The 21,213-nt window shown below is 37.3% G+C and overlaps 1 protein-coding gene across 1 annotated transcript; it reads right to left on the bottom strand.

Moving 5' to 3' along the window:
* Positions 1-174: 174 nt before the first annotated feature.
* LOC149833209 (eukaryotic translation initiation factor 4B2-like) lies at positions 175-20,500 on the bottom strand. Its single transcript, XM_090014985.1, has 3 exons — positions 19,159-20,500; positions 907-1,332; positions 175-381 (listed from the first exon to the last, which is right to left on the bottom strand). The coding sequence occupies exons 1-3, from the start codon at positions 20,238-20,240 to the stop codon at positions 357-359; spliced, it is 1,533 nt and encodes a 510-aa protein (XP_089871111.1). The 5' UTR covers positions 20,241-20,500; the 3' UTR covers positions 175-356.
* Positions 20,501-21,213: the final 713 nt, after the last annotated feature.

The following is a 21,213-nucleotide window of genomic DNA, read 5'->3' as shown; positions in this document are numbered from 1 at the left end:
ACAAAAGCAGCCTGAAACTCCAGTCACCAAGCACCAAGTTGCAGAAGAGAGAGAGAGAGTTTTAATAGTCACCAACAACAGTAAAGTGTCGGTTTTTACATTGCAGCTCCTCAAAAGAAAAACAACAATAGGGAATAAATGAAGAATCGAGTCAAGAACACAAGGTTGCTTGCCTTGACATGGAAAAAAGTAATTTTACACCACATCAAGGTCGATGTCTGTCTATCCGTAGCCGAGATCCCTGGCCACTTTTCATTGGGAAAACACAAAAAAGAAAAAGAAAGAAACAAAACAAAAACAAGTTACTGTATCTTGGTGCAAAAAAGAGGCCCAATAAGTTCACACCAGATTCCGCATCACCATCTTTCCTTCGACCTGAACCTACAAATCAAATCAAAGATGAAGTTAGCTTTCACTTTACAGAACACTTTCTGGGGTTTCATTGTTAACACTGCACGTATATAGCACCATGGATTGAACTGCCGATATCAGATAGAGGAAGATGTATTCCCTTCAAACATGTTTCATGCAACTGGCAAGGGGCGTATGCATTATCATTTCCAAAGTTTGTCTTATTTTCTTTCAATATATTTCTAGGAAAAAATAAAAAGTGATTTCTTAGTTCTTACTTCCCCAGATACTTGAGACAGTTGTCTTAGAAAAAGCACGTGAACCATCCAAAACATGGCAAGGAATGTTGAACCATCATCCATCTTTCAAACTGCATAGGTCCCAACCAATGAGGCCAGCCTCTTATAAAAGGCGGTTTCCCCTGGTGTTGAGCTCCACCCCATCACTCGTTGCATTGAGAGGAATAATGCTCACAGAGTGGGGAATGAGAAGCATCTTGTAGATACAGTGCATCTTTCTAAACACCAAGCTACTTGTCAAATTAAGGCTTATTACCTGTCTGCATCCCTGTTGCCAAGAAAATCCCTCTCCCTACCCAGGAATCCTCTTCTGTCATCGGCTCTACTCCACACATCAGGTGCTCCCCCACGAGAATGAGGCCTTTCTGCAAATTCCATACTTCTTGAATCCTCTGAGAGACCAGACTGAGAAGGTGGCCTCTCCAAATGGCCAACTCCAGTTCTACTTGCCCCAGAGCCTGGCCTGTCACCACCTCTCTGCCCAAACCGGACTTTATCATCCAACTCCCGTATCAACAGTTCTAGCTCCTTCTCCTTCTTTATAACCAGATCCTGTAGACTTGGTATTTCGGCAGATTCTTTATCAGATTCTCCATTCAACTTTACCTGAGGTTCTTTTGATAGCTTTTGCTTCAGCTGATTTATCTCATCCTTTAATATCTTTTCCTCCATTGTCTCAGGTCTGAAGATTGTGCACCAAAAAAGAACAAAATCATGAAAACATATTTTAGCATATTAGTGAACTAATTTTTCAAAAGGTAATAAAGTGCACGCACATCCACTGAGCTTTCCAAAATAATAGTTAATGGCATATAGATTATCCTAAAGGGATGTGAACATAGCTATGACACTCATTATTACGATACAAAAGTACTATTTTTTATCCCACATATTACAGGTAACACAGGAGCTGCCTCTACCTCTTCCTTGGGCAATCTTTAGAATTACCACTTAGCTTCCAAATTTCCTCCGACTAAATGTCAATAATCCATCCTCCTCTCTTAGGAACAAGGGGTGCTTCTATTCTACTTCCTCTACTTCATGCAACGACAAGAATTATGTGATTCTTATGGTTAAAGCAGATACAATGCATGATAGTTGCACACAGCATAATCTTATTCCTCATGCAAAACAACACAGTTAAACGAGAAAAAACTTAGCCACCTCATTATCTAATTTCAGTGAAAGGCAAATCAGCAAATATCTTCACAGGGTAGTGTGTACACCTTCCAAGATTATCCCAGATAACTCACAACCTATAACTTGTAATTACCATAAAGAATCCTAGATCCCAGAAAATTTAGCAACCAATCAATGGAAAATTTAAACTATAAAATTGTTGTTGTATGGCAGGAAATGGTAGGGCTGCACATGAGCCAAGTTCAAGCTGATCTTAGACTGGCTTGGCTCAGCCTGTTAAAAAAACAAATGTTCAAGCTCGGTTCGAGCTCCAGCTTGAACAGCTTTTGTCCAAACTCAGCTCGAGTTGAACCCAAGCTTGGCTCGGCTCAGCTCGAGCTGAACATTTATCGAACTCCCCACCTCTGTTGCAAAAGCTTAACATCTTACCCATATAGGTAAGGCCTTCTTTTGTGTCTACTTCGTTCACATAATTTATTCATATACCAATACTAGGTACCTTACATAACCACACGAACCGAGCTTTATCGGGCTAACCGAGCGCAACTGATCTTGACTGTTTGATCAAGCTGGGCTCATTTATCTACTCGGACAAGTTCAAGCCAAGCTTAAACGAGTCGAGCTCAAGCCGAGCCTGAGCTAGCTCGGCTCATTGTGCACCCCTAGGAAATGGTAAATTCATTAATATTTATATCATATGATACACACAAACGTGAAAATTTTCGCAATTATTTATCTATCTATTTACACAGAAATTTCTCATATGAACAGCTAGCAAAATCATACAAAAATATGAAAAGCTCACATGAAAATCTTTCTCTCATTTGTGCATGGTAAGATTTGTTAAAATGTAAAATGTAACATATATAATATATATAAATAATATTATATTATATTATTTATATATATGTTATTATATTTTTTGTTTTCTTTTTATTTCCCTTTTTATTTTAATTTGTTATCTAATTTATTTAGAACTAAATTTTGTAATCTAGTCAAGTCCCGACTAGGACTTGACTAGAATATAGTCGTTGGAACTAGTCCAACGGCTATATTTAGAGCCGTTGGACTAGTCCACCGACTCTCAATCCCCCTCCATTGTATATCATTTCTTTTTAAGCATTTCTTGTGAGAAATAAAAAATTATTATTTTTATTGTGTTCTTTCATTTATACATTTTTATGGGTTTTGTTTGAGGTGTCTCCAATAGACACTCTTTGAGAGTTTCTCGTGCTTTTGTGGAAGACCACCATTTCATTACATGGTATCAAAGCCTTGAAGTCTTTTAAATCTTGAAGAATTCTCACCTCGTTTTCTGTGCCTTCTTTGCAAAGGGTGATTCATCCTCTTGTTCGTGACTCAAGTGATCTTTTTTGAAGAAGAAAAGCATTTGGAGGAAGCTTGGCTACGAATTTTTTTTATTGTGCTCATCTTTTTTTTTCTCTATTTTTTCTTGTCATCTATTCTTTATTTTTCTCACCCTTGTAAAAGATGGGTGATAATGATAAGATCACCGTCATACCCAGGAAATTAAATGACACCAGCTATATGATGTGGGCTTCAATCACGAAGCACCATGTTTAGGGAAAAGGGTTGTGGGTATAGTGGACGATTCTGATTCGAAACCGAAACTAATTCTCACAAAAGTTGAGAATGCCAAAAAAGTACATCTCACATAAAGATAGAAGAATAAGGCCTTGGCGACCTATGAGAAAAAATAGAAAGAGTGGAGGATACGGCATGCCAAAATTATGTCATGGCTAATTAATAGCATTGACATTAAGAAATGCTCTAACTTTGCTAAATTTGAGCGTGCCGATAAAGCTTGAGAATATCTTAGAAATATGTATTCCCTTAAAGATATTGCATATGTGTGCAATTTACAAGACAAAGTCTGAACGATGACAAAAGAACAAAACTATTAAGAAATATTACAATGAGTTATCCGGACTTTAAGAGGAATTGGCTCTTCTTGAGCCAAATTAACATTGTTCTGAAGATATCAAACTTCTCCAAAAGCAACTCGATATGGGACATTTTTATCAGTTTATAAACGGTTTAAGACCGGAATTTGAGTCGACCAAATCGGTTCTTTTACATCGAGGTAAGATTCCCTCTATCATTGATACTATAGAGGAACTGACTATGGAGGAAAACAGACTTAGGAAGAATACTCCAAAACCTGAAGATGATTCCGTTCGAGCTGTGTCTAGACCGGGTAACTATGTCGCACTTATAGGCCACCTCATTTTGGTAGATAAAATGGTAATTTTGACAAAAGAAGTCAATTGCCACCATTGTAATGAGCTGAGGTACTATAAGCCTCAATGTCCTAAGCTAAAAAGAAGAAAAGAAAAGAAAGTTGCATCTGTCGGATTGAAAACAAAAGACCAAGATGCACTGGTGTCTATGGATTAATTAATGAAGATCCTTCAATCTCTTCTCAAAGGAGCATCTGCTTCAACCGAAACCTTGACTAGAGCAGCTATTTTATCATTCTCCGATCCCAGTCACCTTCATTGGCTCCTCGACTCAAGTGCTTCTTTTCATATAACCCAAAATATCAATAGCTTATCCGAATGTCTTAAAAATACAAAAGTTTTTACATCTCTTGAAATAGAAGAAATAGAAAATTTTGAAAAACTTCTTAAAACAATTTTTTTATCCCAAATATCTGATTGTGGGTGTAATATCTCCTTCTCTTCTTATAGTTGTTGGGTACAAGATCGTCAGTCAAGGAAACTGATTGGGGAAGGTCATAGAGAAGAAAGACTCTATTACATGGATTTTTTGGAATTGCCTAAGAATGCTTTCTTTTATAATATTAAGAAATTAAAGTTGGATTTGTGGCACAAAAGACGGTCATCCTCATATATCTAAAATCCAACATTTTTCAAGTTTAAGAAAATTTTGTAATTTTGAAAGTTTTACTTGTAAAGATTGTATCCTTGAAAAAATGAAAAGACTATCATTTTATTATAGAACTTTTGTTTCCTCTACACCACTTGAATTAATACATTCGGATGTTTGGGGTCCTGCACTAGTCATTTCAAAAGGTAGATAAGCATATTATGTAATTTTTGTCGATAACTTTTCTAGGCATACTTGGATTTACTTCCTTAAGCATAAATCTAAGGTTTTTTTCATACTTTCAAACATTTCATAAAATGGTTAAAAATAAATTTCAAAATGATATTTCTATTTTTCGCACTGATTCAGAAGAAGAATTTATGTCCAAAGAATTCAAAGACTATCTCAACTTATATGGCATCACACATCAAAGATCTTGTCCACACACACCACAACAAAATGGCTTGGTCGAACGTAAACATCGACACATCATGGAAACCACTAGGACTTTATTAATAACAAATCAAGTTCCAAAAGGATTTTGGGTAGAAGTTGCCCTAACTGCTACCTATCTTACTAATCGAATGTCATCTTCTTCCTTGAAAAATATAACTCTAATTGAAAAACTTGTTAACTTATCTCTTGATTACTCTAGATTAAGAGTCATTGGACACAAGTGTTTTGTTTTCACCAACAAGAATGACAAACTCTCTCCCTTTGTGATTCCTTGTGCCTTCTTAAGATATGCTGATAATAAAAAAAGCTATAGGTCTTTTGATTTTCAAAATGAAAAATTATATGTATTAAGAAATGTATCTTTCATGGAAAAAAAATTGAATTTGAAAAACCCAAGGAAGTCACTGAATAATCCTTTTTAATAGATTTGACTTCAAAATCTAATGAATGTGATTTTGACAATGATCAAAGTAATATTGATTTTGAACATAATGTTGATAATGAAGAGCAAACTCATAGGGACGTTAGTCTACAATATTCAAGACATAGAGAATCAAATCTTTCATGTGCATTAGAAAAATATTCCAAAGTACCAACCAGAAGGTCATCCAGAATTTCTAGACCTCCTAAAAAAATTGTATCATACGAATCTTTTTCACCCACATACAGGGCAGTTATCGCATTAATACAATCATATGTAGAACCGTCATCCTATTCTCAAGCCAAAAATCATATAGAATTGTTAGAAGCCATGAAGGTAAAATTGGATACATTAGAAAATGCTAACACTTGGACTATTCAAGATATTCCTCTAGGTAAGAAACCTATAGGCTATTGACGGGTTTACAAAGTCAAAACTATGAGTGATAGAACTCTTGAAAGGTATAAAGCTCGATTATTGGCCAAAGGGTATTCCAAAGAGTATGACATCAATTATGAAGAAACTTTTGCCCCAGTTGCTCGAATGATCACTATCAGAACATTAATAACCTTAGCCTCTATTAGAAAATGACTCATATTTCAAATGGATGTCAAAAATATTTTTCTCAATGAAAATCTAGTTGAAGAAGTGTACATGGAAGCCCCACCTGAAATTAGTATCCTTAAGGGTAAAGCTCTTCGTTTAGAAAAAGCTATTTACGGTCTTAAACGAGCACCAAAATCTTGGTATGACAGGTTTAGTAATATTATACTTGATATTGGTTTTTAATCTTGTTTGACTCCTAATGCAGAGATTATTGAATTCCTTCTATATGTGAATGACATGATCATCACCAGATGCAACAAACAAGGAGTTGAAAACATCAAAAAACTTCTTAAAACTCATTTTGAAATTACTTATTTAGGTCTATTAAAATATTTTTTAAGAATTGAAGTTACTTACTCTCCTCGAGAGTATTTTATATCTCAATCTAAATTTGTCTTTGATATTGTTTTCAGGTCTGGAACTACAGATGATAAGAAAGTGAGCACTCCAAAAGTTGTCAACGTTAAAATGAGAATTGATAATGAAAAACTTCTTGATGATCCCACTCCTTACAGACAGTTTATCAAAGCACTTTCCTATCTTTCCGTTACTAGGCCAGATATAGCACACGTACACACAACTAGTCAGTTTCAGCATGCTCTAAACCCTGTTCACATGGGAGCGATTTTGCGTATTATTAGATGCATAAAGTCATCTCTTTCACGAGGCCACTTCTTGTCTGCTTCATCGTCATTATATTTAATTGCTTATACTGATGTTGATTGAGGAGGTGATCCCAATAATAGACACTCAACCACTGGTTTTTGTGTTTTCTTAGGTGAATCCTTAATTTCGTGAAGGTGCAAAAAGCAGTAGAAGGTGTCTCTCTCCACCAAAACTGAATATAGAGTCATGGTGACCACAACAATAGAAGTAGTTTAGCTCAGAAGTCTGCTAGCTGACATGGGAGTTGAAGCAACATAAGCTTCAAGAATGTGCTGTGACAACAAGAGTGCGATCTATATTGCCAACAACCAGACATTTCATGAACGCACCAAACATATTGAGATGGACTGTCCCTATGTTAGAGAGGAATATCTACATAGAACCATTGATCAGCCATATGTTACATTAGAATATCAATTAGCTGACTTCTTCACCAAACCTCTTACTGCTTCTAAATTTCACTTTCTCTTAAACAAACTTTTGCTCATTGTACTGTAAGTTTGAGGGAAAGTGTTAAAATATAAAATGTAACATATATAATATATATACATAATATAAATAATATTATTTATATATATTATTTATTATATTATTTATTTTCTTTTTCTTTTCCTTTTTATTTTAATTTGTTATCTAGTTCTATCTAGTTCATTTAGAACTAGATACTATAATCTAGTCAAGTCCCAACTAAGACTTGACTAGAATATAGTCGTTGAACCTAGTCCAACGGCTATATTTAGAGCCGTTGGACTTTCAACGACTCTCAAGGAGAGTTCTAAAAGAGCTCTCTTTCACTCCTCACCCTCTTGTATAAATAGGGGTAATCCCCCTCCATTGTATATCATTGCTTTTTAAGCATTTCTTGTGAGAAATAAAGAATTATTATTTTTATTGTGTTCTTCCATTTATACCCTTTTATGGGTTGTGTTTGAGGTGCCTCCAATAGACACTCTTTGAGAGTTTCTCGTGCTTTTGTGGAAGACCACCATTTCATTACAAGATTCAGTTTTTCCCATTTGGTAGAGCATTTTCACTTTCCTTTTACCCCACTTCCAAACGCACCATAAGACCAATCGTCCAGCTTTTTATGCATGACTTCAGCTACTACAATTTCTAGATTAGTTTTAGGGTGATTGGTGATCCAGCAGGAAACCATGTGTACTAGCTTACCTCCCAAAACGGGGACCATTTGGTGACCTGCAACCTTGCCACTAGGAAATGGAAGTGACTTATGAGAAGGATAAAAGAGAAAAGGAATGCCAGTAACACCCTGTGGTGAATTTTTGTCCACTTCCATGTGCAATACTCAAGTCTTCTACAATTTGCAGTAAATCTTTTTGAAGCAATGTAAAGTAACACTCCAAAAAACCCTCTGAATTTCATCACTAGACAGCTAGTGATCGTCAAAATTCCCTGGCACTTGTGATTGTTTATATTCAAGACATCACCTAGCTACAACTAAGAGTTTAAGCACACTTCCCTTGGTAACTCCACCTAGCTACGACCAATGTTACCAAAACTTGGAAGTTTACTTCCCAGGAAGCTCCTTTTAGAAACACAAAACCACATGCTTCTTTTATGCTTCCAAAACTTCGTACGAAACTTACTTACAGGGAACAGGAACCTTGCTTCTCCCAAGATTGATGCAGAGCAGGATCGATCCAGATACAGCCTGACCCAGGCAGGGGACCGGATATGCACAATGGGATTGAGGAGCGGACCCACGTAGTGGATCCGACCCAGAACATGGTACCAAGACGCAGGGATGGTGTACCCCGGAGTACTTATTCCAGATGAGCACAGGTTCGAGCGTCCCAGGCCCAGCAGCAACGAGAAGACGTCTCGGGTCCGGGACCGGACCCGAGACCCGGATCCAGTTGATGTCTTTAAAAAACCCTATTCTAGGGTTGCGTGGGGCAGAGATTATTGGAGATTGCAGCAGCCTTTTGTTTCTGAATTGTTTTCTTCCAGCAGATTTCCCTTTGTTCTTTGTTCATTCCTATTGCTTGTTTATATCTAATTTAAGTTCATTCTATTGTCAATTGAAGTGAATATTGAAATAAAGAAAACCCAACACCATCGATTTCGGTGGTTATTCCAATTATTTTCTGAGCAACGCACGGTGTGGGAGTCGTGCTCTTCGTTTCAACTTTCAAGAGCCCGTGAAAGCCGATCCCCTCGCTGCATCAAAGGTGAAATTAAACTTTCTTGTTCTCGTGAAAATAATATACTTTCTTTTTTATAATTTGTATTTTTAAGATAAAATCTTTATATACAATGAATATTTTCTACAACAATATCTAAAATTCATTTTAAGTAAAGAACATGTCTTTCAGCTATATTTTTATGTTATTTTCTACTCAATTCCATTGGTGTTTCTTACTTGTATGCTTCCCAAACACTTCATGCTTCACTCATCCAAGCATTTCCTAGACACTCGCTTCTTGCACCACTTCTTACAACAGTCATATGACATTCCTCAAACATATTTTGCATCTCTAGAGAAAAGGAGAGATTCTCAAAACTTGCAATAAAAGCAAAGAAATAATCTTTCAACCAGGACAGGTAATTATAACTGTGAAGTGGGAGAATATAATGCCATGAAGTATGTTAGCCATGTAAAAGCTAGACATCTGCATCTTTGCTGTAAAAATAACAATTGCAATGTTTGATCAAGCTTCTAAATCAATGGAAGCAAAACAAAAAAGCATTGCCTTTCTTACCAGATACAGTGCTAGTGAGAGCAGTTTAGAAGTCAGATTCCAGGTCCAGTGCTCATGTTTCAGTTAGCTAATATTTTCTACTTCAAGAAAAAATAAATAATGGATATATATGCACTGCCGAAGATCAAGAAGCCTATTTTGTTCAAGAAATCATATTTCAGCAACAGTGAAACAACCAAACATTACTCATAAAAGTCCGAAAATGATACAATGCCATAATCAAAAGTTGAGTGGTGCATCTGATGTGAATGTCCTTGACACCATTTTACGTGAGTCTTCTCAAGTGGAACTCGCACAAAGGTGCTCAATAAATGATGCTAATCAAATATACAATAGAAAAGTGTTAAGATATATGCATTGTATTAAATACCTAAGTATACTTATAGGTATTTTCTTATGCATTCCCTTTATATTGTCTCTCTCACTGTAATTCAAAGTATACTAAAGTATACTTATTGTGACTTGGTTTTTAGTAAAGGAATATTTTGTGTTTTTAGGATAACTATACATATTGTATACTTTAAGGGTAGAATAGGGTTTTTATTTTTATTGGTCATTATTTAAAATGACTGTTTTTGTAATTTTATTTATTTATTTTTTTGTTTGTTTGGTAAACTTAGGCAACAAACTAGCCGTTGGACTAGTCCCAACAGTTAGTTGGAAGAGGAACAACTGGTTGTTGGACCTCTTCCAACTAGCTGTTGGGCTAGCCTCTCTCTTTCCCACTCTTTCTACTTATATATATGGGTGGTGAGTGCATTTGTAAAGTGAGAGAGTAACTGGTAGTTTTAGGTGTGTGTATGAGTGTGTTAGTAGTGAGGTTTTTCTTGTATATTTTTGTGTTTATTTCACATCAATAAAATATTTTATTTTATATCTTGTTTCTTCTCTTGTATTTGCATGGCCTATTGTATCTAGCCAAATGCATTTTTTATAATGCATTTGGATTTCATCTATGTTGGCATTTTTAGTTCCTTGTGTCTCGAGTTTTGTGCCATTTCGTAACATGGCATCCGAGCCAAGAATAATTATCTTGGTATTTGGCTTTTGGCAGTGGATTCGAGACCCTTTGCTCGAGTACATGCTTCGTGAGGAATCTTGACCGAGGTATGGCTTGGATTCAAGGGAATCTTGATCCGGTACGTATTTTAAAACTCAATATGTGTTTAATTTTGCATTAGTGTTGTCTATCTCATGCATTATGTACATGAAAGTATTTTTTTTTTTTGAAGGAAACATGAAAGTATTTTTTCATGGATTTTTAAGAAATTTATTGAAAAATTGTTTGTTGTTCCCTTATAACTATTTATGATACTCTTTGATTCTTGATTGATTATAAGTGTATATTTGCGCTTGTTGGAATCATCCTTATATATGATTTCTTGTTTTATTTTTTTTAAGATTTCAAAAATGTATTGTGTTTTTGTCCTAATCTTGGACTTAATTAAACTCGTATTAGTATTGTTTCTCAATCTTGTTAAATATTTTTAATATGATTTTAAATATTTATTTTAATTTTGTATAATGGTTTTGTGTATTATTCACACATGTGATCTTATGAGATCTGGCTTAACTTGTGTTTGAAACCTTGAATTTTCTTTAATACTCTCGTGTGGAATTTTGATACTTTATTTGTGTATTTGAGAATGATTAAGGTTATATGTGGCTGTTTCTTTGTGATCATGAGTATTTTGTTATTTTTTGGAAATTTGAGTCTGCATACATGATTTTTCCTTGTTGATATATGATCTTTGTGCACTTGTGATTGTATTATATTTTACACACACATTAGTGAATGATTTTGTTTATTCGTGCATGAGGTTTTAAACATGTTTTCTTAATGCATGACTTGTTTTTTATGAGAATTATGCGCCCAACCTTGAGGAGTTTATAATCATGTTTTGCATGTTGGCATGGGCTATAGTGATTTTGTTTCCTGTGTTCTTGAGTTTTGAGTGCATGATGATATTCTTGATTTACTTATAGGCACCTTGAATATTTATGCATCTTGGGTTTATAGCATAAAATGTGTTTGTATCTTGTATGCACTATGGATGCAAGATATTTATGTATTCTTTGTTGACTAGTATATGCATGTGTTTATGCACGTTACATATTCACATATGCAATCGATCCTTTTGGAGTATGTGTTCTCATATAAAATTTTTGAAATTTGTGTGATCTATTTAGTATGAGAACATTATCGTCCTAATTTGAGGAAATGTGAATATTATATTTGTTGGATTTGTACTCGTAGGTAGCCTATGCACTTCTTGATTGTGTTTCTTTGGAACTCATTGTGCGATTGTGATGATCTTATAGGCATATTACATACATGTTTTATTAAATATATCATGTATGCATGAAAACATTTCGGGTGATCGCTTGATGATATCATATGTATTTGTGAGAATTTGGTATTAAAGCATCTTTGTATGAAGTTATTGTATTTCCTCTTATGGAATTTGTTATGAAGCTTATGAATGTTTGATGTGTGAGGATTTAAGCACTATACTTGTATCTTGTCATTCCACTGTGATTTATTATATGTTTTTAAATTCTATTGAAGATTCAAATTCTTCTATTGGACTTGATTTGAAAATTGTGTTTTCAAATCAGCTCTTGTTTGTTTGCTCTCATTGGAAGGTGTTTTTCGATATTTGTGTTGCCTTTCTGGCTTTGGTTTAGCTCATCACAGTATTTCTTTTGAGGCTCCATCACTTATTTCTTTTGGCTTGTTGGAGGTGAGTTGTGTGCACCTCTTTTTTATTGTGGGGTCAGAGATGCTTGTTGTGGTGACTTGTGTGCACCTCATTATTGTATTAGTTAAAATTACTGGTTTATGGGTGTGGTTATGGCACTCAATTTAGCTCTAACCGATGTTTGTTTGATCTTTGGCTTTGAGAGTGACTTGAATCACTCATTTATTGTATAATTTGTTGTGACTGAGTACTTGTATTGATGTTTATCGGTGATGCCTATACTTTTTTGTTGTGACCATGGTGGTTTATCTCATATTATCGAAAGTTTGTAAATATATTGTTTTTCATTGATTTGTATATTATTTTCAAATCATCTTTCTTATCTTCTTGACATTAGTTTGTTTCCATTACAAGTTCTTTTTACCTCTTGTTTTTCCACTCTTCCCTCTTATTTGAGTAATTTTTCTTGGGATAAGAGATTTTGTTTTATCAGTTTTACAACCATGTGTGGTGAGTTATGTGCACTCGTTATAGCTGATGGTGTTATTTACAGTTTTACAATCAGTTGTGCAGTGAGGTATGTGCACCACTTGTGGTTGTAGTTGGTTTTTATTGTTAGTTTAGATAGCTCATTGTTGTTGAAAGACTCACCATAAAGATTATTGAATACCTATTTTTGTCCCTTGTATTATTTTTTGCAAACTTTCGGTAGTCCACCATAAGTTTGAGGGGGGTGTTAAGATATATGCATTGTATTGAATACCTAAGTATACAGAAGTATACTTATAAATATTTTCTTATGTATTCCCTTTATATTGTCTCTCTCATTGTAATTCAAAGTATACTAAAGTATACTTATTATGACTTGGTTTTTAGTAAAGGAATATTTTATGTGTTTTTAGGATGAGTATACACATTGTATACATTAAGGGTAGAATAGGGTTTGTTATTTTTATTGGTTATTATTTGAAATGACTTTTTTTGTAATTTTATTTATTTATTTATTTGTTTGTTTGGTCAACTTAGGCTGACCAACTAGCCATTGGACCTCTCCCAACTACCTGTTGGGATAGTCTCTCTCTTTCCCACTCTTTCTTCTTATATATATGGGTGTTGTGTGCATTTGTAAAGTGAGTAATGGGTAGTTTTAGGGGTGTATATGAGTGTGTTTGTAGTGAGTTTTTTCTTGTATATTTTTGTGTTTATTTCACATTGATAAAATATTTTATTTTATATCTTGTTTCTTCTCTTGTATTTGCATGGCCTATTGTATCTAGCCAAATGCATTTTCATCTATGTTGGTATTTTTAGTTCCTTGTGTCTCGGGCTCCATGCCATTTTGTGACAAAAGGCTGATTAATGAAACTAAGAGACTTCATAGTCCTTATTACAAGTCATGTCCAATAACTTGCATGACATTTGCTTTATTTGACAGCTTTTCCAACACATCGGTATTAGATTTTGGGTTAACTATAACCCCGTGTCAGGAAGTAGCTAGCTCCACATGTAGAAAGAAATTCCTCCAACCATAGCTGCTAAAAAATAAAATAAAAAGAAGGGGGTAAAAAAAGCACAGGTAGAACTTTCGGTCAGAAGAAAGACATGCAATTAAGCAATGTAAGGTTCAACACTGCTTTGGGGGTGGCGGGGGTGTGGTGTGGTGGTGGGACAAACACACAATATATCATTATATAGGCAAGAAGAAATATGAACTCTAAAACTAATGAAATGCTTCCTATCACACTTTTTGGTTCCCATGTTCTCCATATTCCGTTCCTAAAATGTATCATGGAACATGACAATGACAGACTATGAAAATTTAAAATTCTATTGGTTTTTTGGTAATTTTTTTAATATTTATTTTAGAGATCCTAATAGCATAAGATTTCTCTTTACTCTGCTTTTAGCATATAATTACTTTTACTCATGTTTTGAACTTCCTTTTCTGTTTTCAAACCTTTCTTCTCCAACTATCAGCATGAGCAGATCCTCAGCCTTCTAGAAGCCTCCCCATGTTTTCACATTTTCCTATCTAACAGATGTTGCTTTCATGATACTATTTGAGAATTTTCTTATTATGTTTCCAGACTCGTTCACCTTCTTCAAAATAATAGCTCCAAAATCTAAATAAGATTAGTACAACAAAGAAACATACTCAGTTCCCCACAAATAAATGATCATACAAAAGATTCACAAACAAAAGAACCAAAGCTTGGCGAAATGTCGTGCATAAACACACATATATGGGAAATTCAAAAGCAGCAAGCGAAAGTCAATATTCAAATGGATGTGCTTCGCAACCCAAAACACTACATGAGAGGTAAGTCCAGGAACTTGATACCTAGAAAGTGCATTTCTGAAGTGCGAAGCAGAACACTTCCATAAAGTTGGGAAGTTGTGATAAAGTATGCTTCCTATTCACGGGGAACATGATACCCAAGCATGATTTGATATAATAGATAGCAGTGAATCTCATTAGCAAGATCGTGCTTCTCATCAATAGCAGCCTTGTTGTTTTTGATAGATAAGATGAGGGTACAGCTCAGTGGGATTGGAACCTAAGACCTTTGGTTAATGAGGTGATCTACCTATCACATACTCCAACTAATTGAAACATCAGATTTCCATTTATTCTTAGCTACAGACTTGCATGAACATAACTTCAACCAAAATAACAATGATGCAGAAGAATAACCACACACTTAAATAGCATGTGATCCCAACTGTGACCGGTGAGATTTAAACAGAAAACGAAGAGAAGAAATGTATCCATATATCATGTAGCTGATGTCTAGAAAAGCACTATATGATTGGCATAATAACGTCTAAAGCATGAACCATGAAACTGGTTGCAGCCAACCTATGCACTAAGAAGTTTGAAGCACATAATTCTCATGTACTCAAAAGTGACCTAAGAATTCAACTTGGAGAGAAAGATGAGGAACAACCCTTGCCAAGCCTAAAATAAACTATTAGGCAGGCCATAGAGACAGACAGACATTCTAAAAAACATAAAGATAAAAAATGACAGACACCAATGTAGTAGGACGCCTGGAAACAGATTTAGGTTTTATTACAAAACCCTAAATTCAAAAGCAACAAATATAGGGCTCCATTAACAGCTCTTATTTCATGGAAGACAAAGTTCACCAATCCAAAATACTACAATATTTAAAAATCTTGGTAATGACTAATGATCCAATTTGACACAAAGAATGCAATCATGCAAGTGCAAACTCTTAAGCACCATTGAGCCAAAGGAACACAAACTAAAAAAGGACAACTTGTTTTAAGCATAATGTAGATAACAATAGTATCATTTATGAAATTAGTTCTCATTATTGTAAAAAAATTTCCAGACGACTGGAAGTTACCACAACAGCACAGTAAAAATTTAAAAACCTCCCCTAAAATAAGCAATGCAATCACAAAAATGCAAACAATAGCAAAGCAGTATAAGAAACCATTAAAAAATGGATAGTTGAAGAGGGAGGGAGGGCTCATTGTAAAATTAAGGGCGATAGCCATATACCAAAGTCTAGTAAACAAAGGACACAGCTTAGAAGACCTACACAACATTTTCCATTAAAAATATGAAGTATTATGGAAGGTTAATAAGCTACCAAAGTATCAACCAAATTTGAATTGACTATTCCAGTATCCTTCAGCCTAATTTATAAGCTATACATGCACAAAATTTATGCTGATGATGCACATTGTATTTTCAGGCTATCATAAACCCACAGCACTGCAGTGGTGAAGGATCACTTTATCCAACAAGTAACAGTTGAAAATGTTTTCTTTAACACATCCTAGTGATAGCCACAAACAGTTAGAAATGTTTGGCAAACATAGCCTTTGCTCTCTTTACAATTCCTGCTTCATTTACTTTCGGATTTTACACAAAGAAACCAAGGCACCCTATCAATTTTAGCTAACATAACGCAGATGAACATGCATAATGTTCAGCTGATATTATGCAAAAACATGTCTTATCTAGTTACCAAAAATAACCACACAATATAGTCTGACATTTCATACATACTACATTAATTAGCATCAATTTCTATACCATAGTGTGGTGATTAGAAGGAAATCAAAACACATATTCCTATGTCACCTGGGTATGGGTACGGGTACGACATGGCAATTTCAAAAAATGAGGGTACGGGGACATGGCTATATATATATATATATATATAAGTGTGGGTCCAATGCAAGATCCATATAATGGTTTGTTGGTTTGTAGATCCAATGCAGTTTTTAGTAAAAGAGGGAGTTGTGGGATGATATTTTGAATAAGAGGGGGTGTAGGTAAAAAATGAATAAAGGGGCATCCTGAAATGACATTTTGAATAAAGAAGGGGTGTGTGTAAGTAAAAAATGAATAGGGGGAGTGTGTGTTCGAAAATTTTAAAAGATGAATACATAAAAAGAGGAAAGGGCCTCTCTCTCTCTCTCTCTCTCTCTCTCTCTCTCTCTCTCTCTCTCTCTCTCTCTCTCTCCTGCTGTCAAGGGTGGGAAGGGGGAGATCCGTGAACGTAGACGAGAGCCAAAGAGAGGGACATATGGGAGGAGGGGAATTAAGGGACAGAGGGAGAGAGAGAAAGGGGGTTTCAGGGAGAGCAGAGAGAGAGAGAGAGTAGAGAGTGAGGGTTTCGTGAGAGAGGGAGGAGGAGCAGGAGTGTTAAGTATCGGGGTTAGGGGTGGCAATTTCTGACACGACCCGCCAACCCGCCTCTTAGGCGGGTTCGGGTTGGGCTTAAGCCAACCCGTTTAATAAACGGGTTGACCCGCGTAACCCGTTTATTAAACAGGTCGGGTTCGGGTTGGGGGTATGCCAACCCGGCTGACCCGTTTAATAAACGGGTTAGGCGGGTGGGTCAACCCGCCAACCCGTCTGCCAACCCGCCAACCCGACCCGTCAACCCGACCCGCCAACCTGACTACCTGCCAACCCGATCCGTCAACCCGCCAACCCGACCCGCCAACCTGACCCGCGAACCTGAAAACCCGTTTACCCGACCCAACCCATTTATTAAATGGGTTGGCGGGTCGTGTCGGGTTACCCGTTTATTAAACGGGTCGGGTTCGTGTTTGCCACAGCCGACCCGTTTAATAAACGGGTCGGGTTCGGGTTGAGGTATGCTGACCCGCCAACCCGCCAACCCGCCAACCCGACCCGATTGCCACCCCTAATCGGGGTGGGGTAGGGTGCGCTGGACCCGAAACCGCGGCATAGTGCGGGACCCGACCCGCGGCGTACCCACACTATGCCTAGTACCCACGTCGACATGGGTATGGCAACCCTTTTTTCGTGTCGCGGCTACATAGACATATTTCAATACCAATGTACTTGTTTTATTATTTCTTGCATAATACAGCAGCTTTGGCACATATTCCTCAGTGCAAGAAAATAAGCAAAAGTCAACACGGAGATATCCTCATTACCATTAGATTCTCATGAATCTCTTCTTATATGGTGTCACCTACATGACAACAGTGCCACACAAATGCATTACTTATTCAGCTTAATAGCTAGGAGACAAAGTGAGAAAGGAATCTAAAATGCAATACGCTCAATGGCTCGCGACAATGCCCAATAAAATGGGCACTCACACTAAGTCTCCTTAGTAATTAATACTCTGTTTCCTTAGTAGTCAATATACTGCCCTTGAGCTACCTAACCATTCCCTTTGCTATTTAGCAGGCAGATGAGATCAACTGTGTGAAAAGACTTTGCCTTGAAAGATAAACCCCTTGCAACTCATAGTTTTAATTAGAAATAATTTCACAAAAGGCTCAAGCAACAAAGTCATAGACTGATGTATAACAATGAGTAATGTCAAGACCCTCAGTGCTTGTGGTTCATATCATGATAGACTCCTTACGGGCATACACCTTAATTGCCGTGCAGAAAGAGCAGATGCCGGCTATCCCAACCTAGAAACTTTGACATGTTTAGTCTTGCAAGTGCGTTCTATAATGTAACTGAGCCATCCTTCTATTTATGATAATCAGCCCACTAACTGTCACCGTGACATGATGGAATCCACTGCCATTTAGATGCTAATCCAGACATTACATTATATGACAGTTACAATTGCCCATATTTCTATGGAACATTAAATCGTTTGGATTCCCACTAGAAATGACCCAGAGGTTTGAAGTCATATACACAGCTAATAGCAAGTGAATGATTTAAAGCTAGAGTCTTGATGGAGGCAGAATCCATATAACAAACTCGTTTCATTATACTCATCTGTATGCGGAGATTGTCATCTTTTATCTCATATGTACTTCTTTGTAATTCTGATATAGAAGATGTGCTGTTGCTCATAACCATTATCATGTATCAAGCCCTATGATCACATTAAATTACATAAAAGCAATGGTAGCTAGTCTAGACACAAAATGAGATGGTTCCACTGTGACTTGTTAGCAGACAATGTGCAAACTATAGAAAGATTAAAAAAAATGATACGAGTGCAAAATTCCTACAGAAAAGACAATAGCCCAAGAAAATAAGGGGATTTATTACAGTTAAAAATAAAATAAAGAAGAACAAATATATGAAGATCCACAATAAAAAATAACTCCCAAAGTTTTGGGTTGACAACACATGATGGCAAAAGGAAAAACAACATAAGCATCATAAGCTGAAGAATTTAGTAAGCATTTGAGGCAAGACACACGGCACCAACATAAAATCAAACAGGAAAAAGTTTCAACATCAAAATGGAAGGCCAAGAAATAGGGAAGCAACTTCTTAAGAAGTTTAGCACGTTAGTCACATAAGAGCAAGATAGAAAAATCTAAACTTTCTACGCATATATTTCTGATACCTATAATATTCTCTGTTGAGATTTGCTCTAAGCAAAAGAGAGACAAAGTAAAAAGGGAACTTTGATAGGGACCATGAAGTTAACGAAGGGGTAAGAAACCTGTCTACAGCCCGATGCTCTAGTTCAAAATCTATCTTCCGCCAATCCTTCCCCTTTTCTTCTAACAACACTTCCCGTGGTTTCGCATCACCAAATGGATTAATCTTCGGCTTCGGTTTAGGCGCTATCTCTGGCTGAGCCGCCGGGCTATCTGGTCTGCTTGAGTGAGCGCTGGAAGGCCGGCTGGAGTGCTCGCTCGTTGGTCTGTTGCTCTTCCGGATCTCAATCCCCGAATCCAACTTCCTCCAATCCAAACCCTTCCCGGCCAGAACTTCCTCGCGCGGCCGAGCAGATGCGAACGGGTTCGGCCGAGCCCTTGGAGGCTCAATCACGACAGACTCCCTCCTCGGTGGATCCAAAACTAGTCTCCGCCCTTCAGAATCTGGTGGCGCATCCCTGAAACCCGACCTGAAGGAACTCCCAGATCTTGCCGGAAAAGACTTCTTGCCCGTGTTCCAGTTGTCGACATCATCAGCTTTAGAACTGTTCCCGCTACCAAGAGAGCCATACCGTTCATGGCCACGGCTAGAATCCAGCGGCGGACCCATCGTCTTCTTCATCGCAAACCAATTATCAACCTCGTCAGCACGCGAAGGCTGATCGATAGGAGGAGGAGGCCTCCTTTCATCGGAGAAACCCCCATAGGAGCGTCCCCCGCCACCGCCAGAACCCCAAGAACCATCCACCTCATCGCCTCTTTCCCGCCAGCCACTACCTCCACTGCCACCGCCGCCACCGCCCATCCTCCCGCCACCATAAGACCGGAATCCACCACCAAGGCGACCGTACTCCTCGTCTGCAGATCTTTCCTTTGGCCCGGTCGGGAGGCGGAGCATCTCCTCGTGGGTGAGGCCCTTAGACTCGGAAGCGGGATCCCGACGGCTCCCTGCACTGCGGAATTCCCCAAGGGTCATGACCTGCTTTTTCTTCTTCGGCTGCTTCGCGGCGGCCGCCTCCTTGAGGCTGGGGAAGCTCTGGGACTCGCCCCCACCGAGCTGAGGGATCGCGACCTGCTGGCTCTCGCTCTCCTCGCGTTCGACGTCCGCCGCCCACGCCCCGATTCCGCCCCATGGCTTCGACATCTCCGTGGAGAGAGAGAGAGAGAGAGAGAGAGAGAGAGAGAGAGAGAGGGGAATCGAACGGTTGGGGGTTAGGGTTTGCGTTTGAGATCCGAAGAGGTCGAGCTTTGGCTCCCTATTGGAGCCCGAGCTCAGGACACATGCGAGGGTTCCACTGTGTCTATCCGCTGCCAAACAAAGAGGAAACGAGGAAGAAGAAGAGAGAGAGGGAGAAAGCGAGAGCGAAGAGGAAGAAAACGAGGGGATTTTTTTTCTCCTCTTTCTGTTCAGAAGAAACAGAAGGGAAGAAGTAAGCGTTCCTCCTCCTATACCTTCCTCGGAGGCTGGGTTCGGTGCAAGTGTCCATATAAAACACCTTAAAAAAAAGGACATACTAACTCGATGACACGTTGAAAAATAGTTCCTGTTTTTCTATGAACACCCTCAATATTTTTAGTTAACGCAATGAATGCCTTAGAAACTTAAACGTTTCAGAAAATATTGCCTTGATGTTTAGATATTTTGATTGTTACCACTTTGTACTTTTGAGTTTTGTCCCTTTTCGTTTCTTCGTCTTTTCTTGTTTATTTGTTTTATGTTGCTATTTTATTTTTGCTTTCTTGAATTTCATTCTCGGGAAAATCTCGGCGAGGAGAATCCCGAGATCAATTAAAAGATTTTGATTATTTTTCATAAGATTTTTAAGAAAATAAAACATTTGTAAACATGTATATATTTGACATACAAAGAAAATCTAAAATAATAAAATGCTAAATTAAAAAATCTACAATTACAAAAAAGACTCAGCCTAGAATTTTTGATGGGCAGTCTAGGTTCAAATACCATGGAGGTCACCGCTTTGTCCAAGCCTAAGCTTGGCGACTCCTTGAGGTCAAGGGGTAAGCTCTCAAATTTTTAGGCTGACATGAATAGACCGTAAGTACGGCAGGATTTATAAAGTTAAAAAAAAAATATTTATAAAGTTTTAAAAATCAAA

Source organism: Nuphar pumila, chromosome 7, assembly GCF_984573655.1.
Source record: "Nuphar pumila chromosome 7, dmNupPumi1.hap1.1, whole genome shotgun sequence".
Lineage (NCBI taxonomy): Eukaryota > Viridiplantae > Streptophyta > Magnoliopsida > Nymphaeales > Nymphaeaceae > Nuphar > Nuphar pumila.
This window is presented reverse-complemented; position numbering and strand designations above follow the sequence as displayed.

Bases quoted from the DNA above. Each gene is read 5' to 3' on its own strand.
- LOC149833209 (XM_090014985.1), bottom strand. From the start codon at position 20,240: ATGTCGAAGCCATGGGGCGGAATCGGGGCGTGGGCGGCGGACGTCGAA. The intron at 1,333-19,158 runs GTTTCTTACCCC...CACAATCTTCAG, and splicing joins GAGCATCGGGCTGTAGACAG to ACCTGAGACAATGGAGGAAA. The intron at 382-906 runs GTAATAAGCCTT...TTTGATTTGTAG, and splicing joins GGCAACAGGGATGCAGACAG to GTTCAGGTCGAAGGAAAGAT.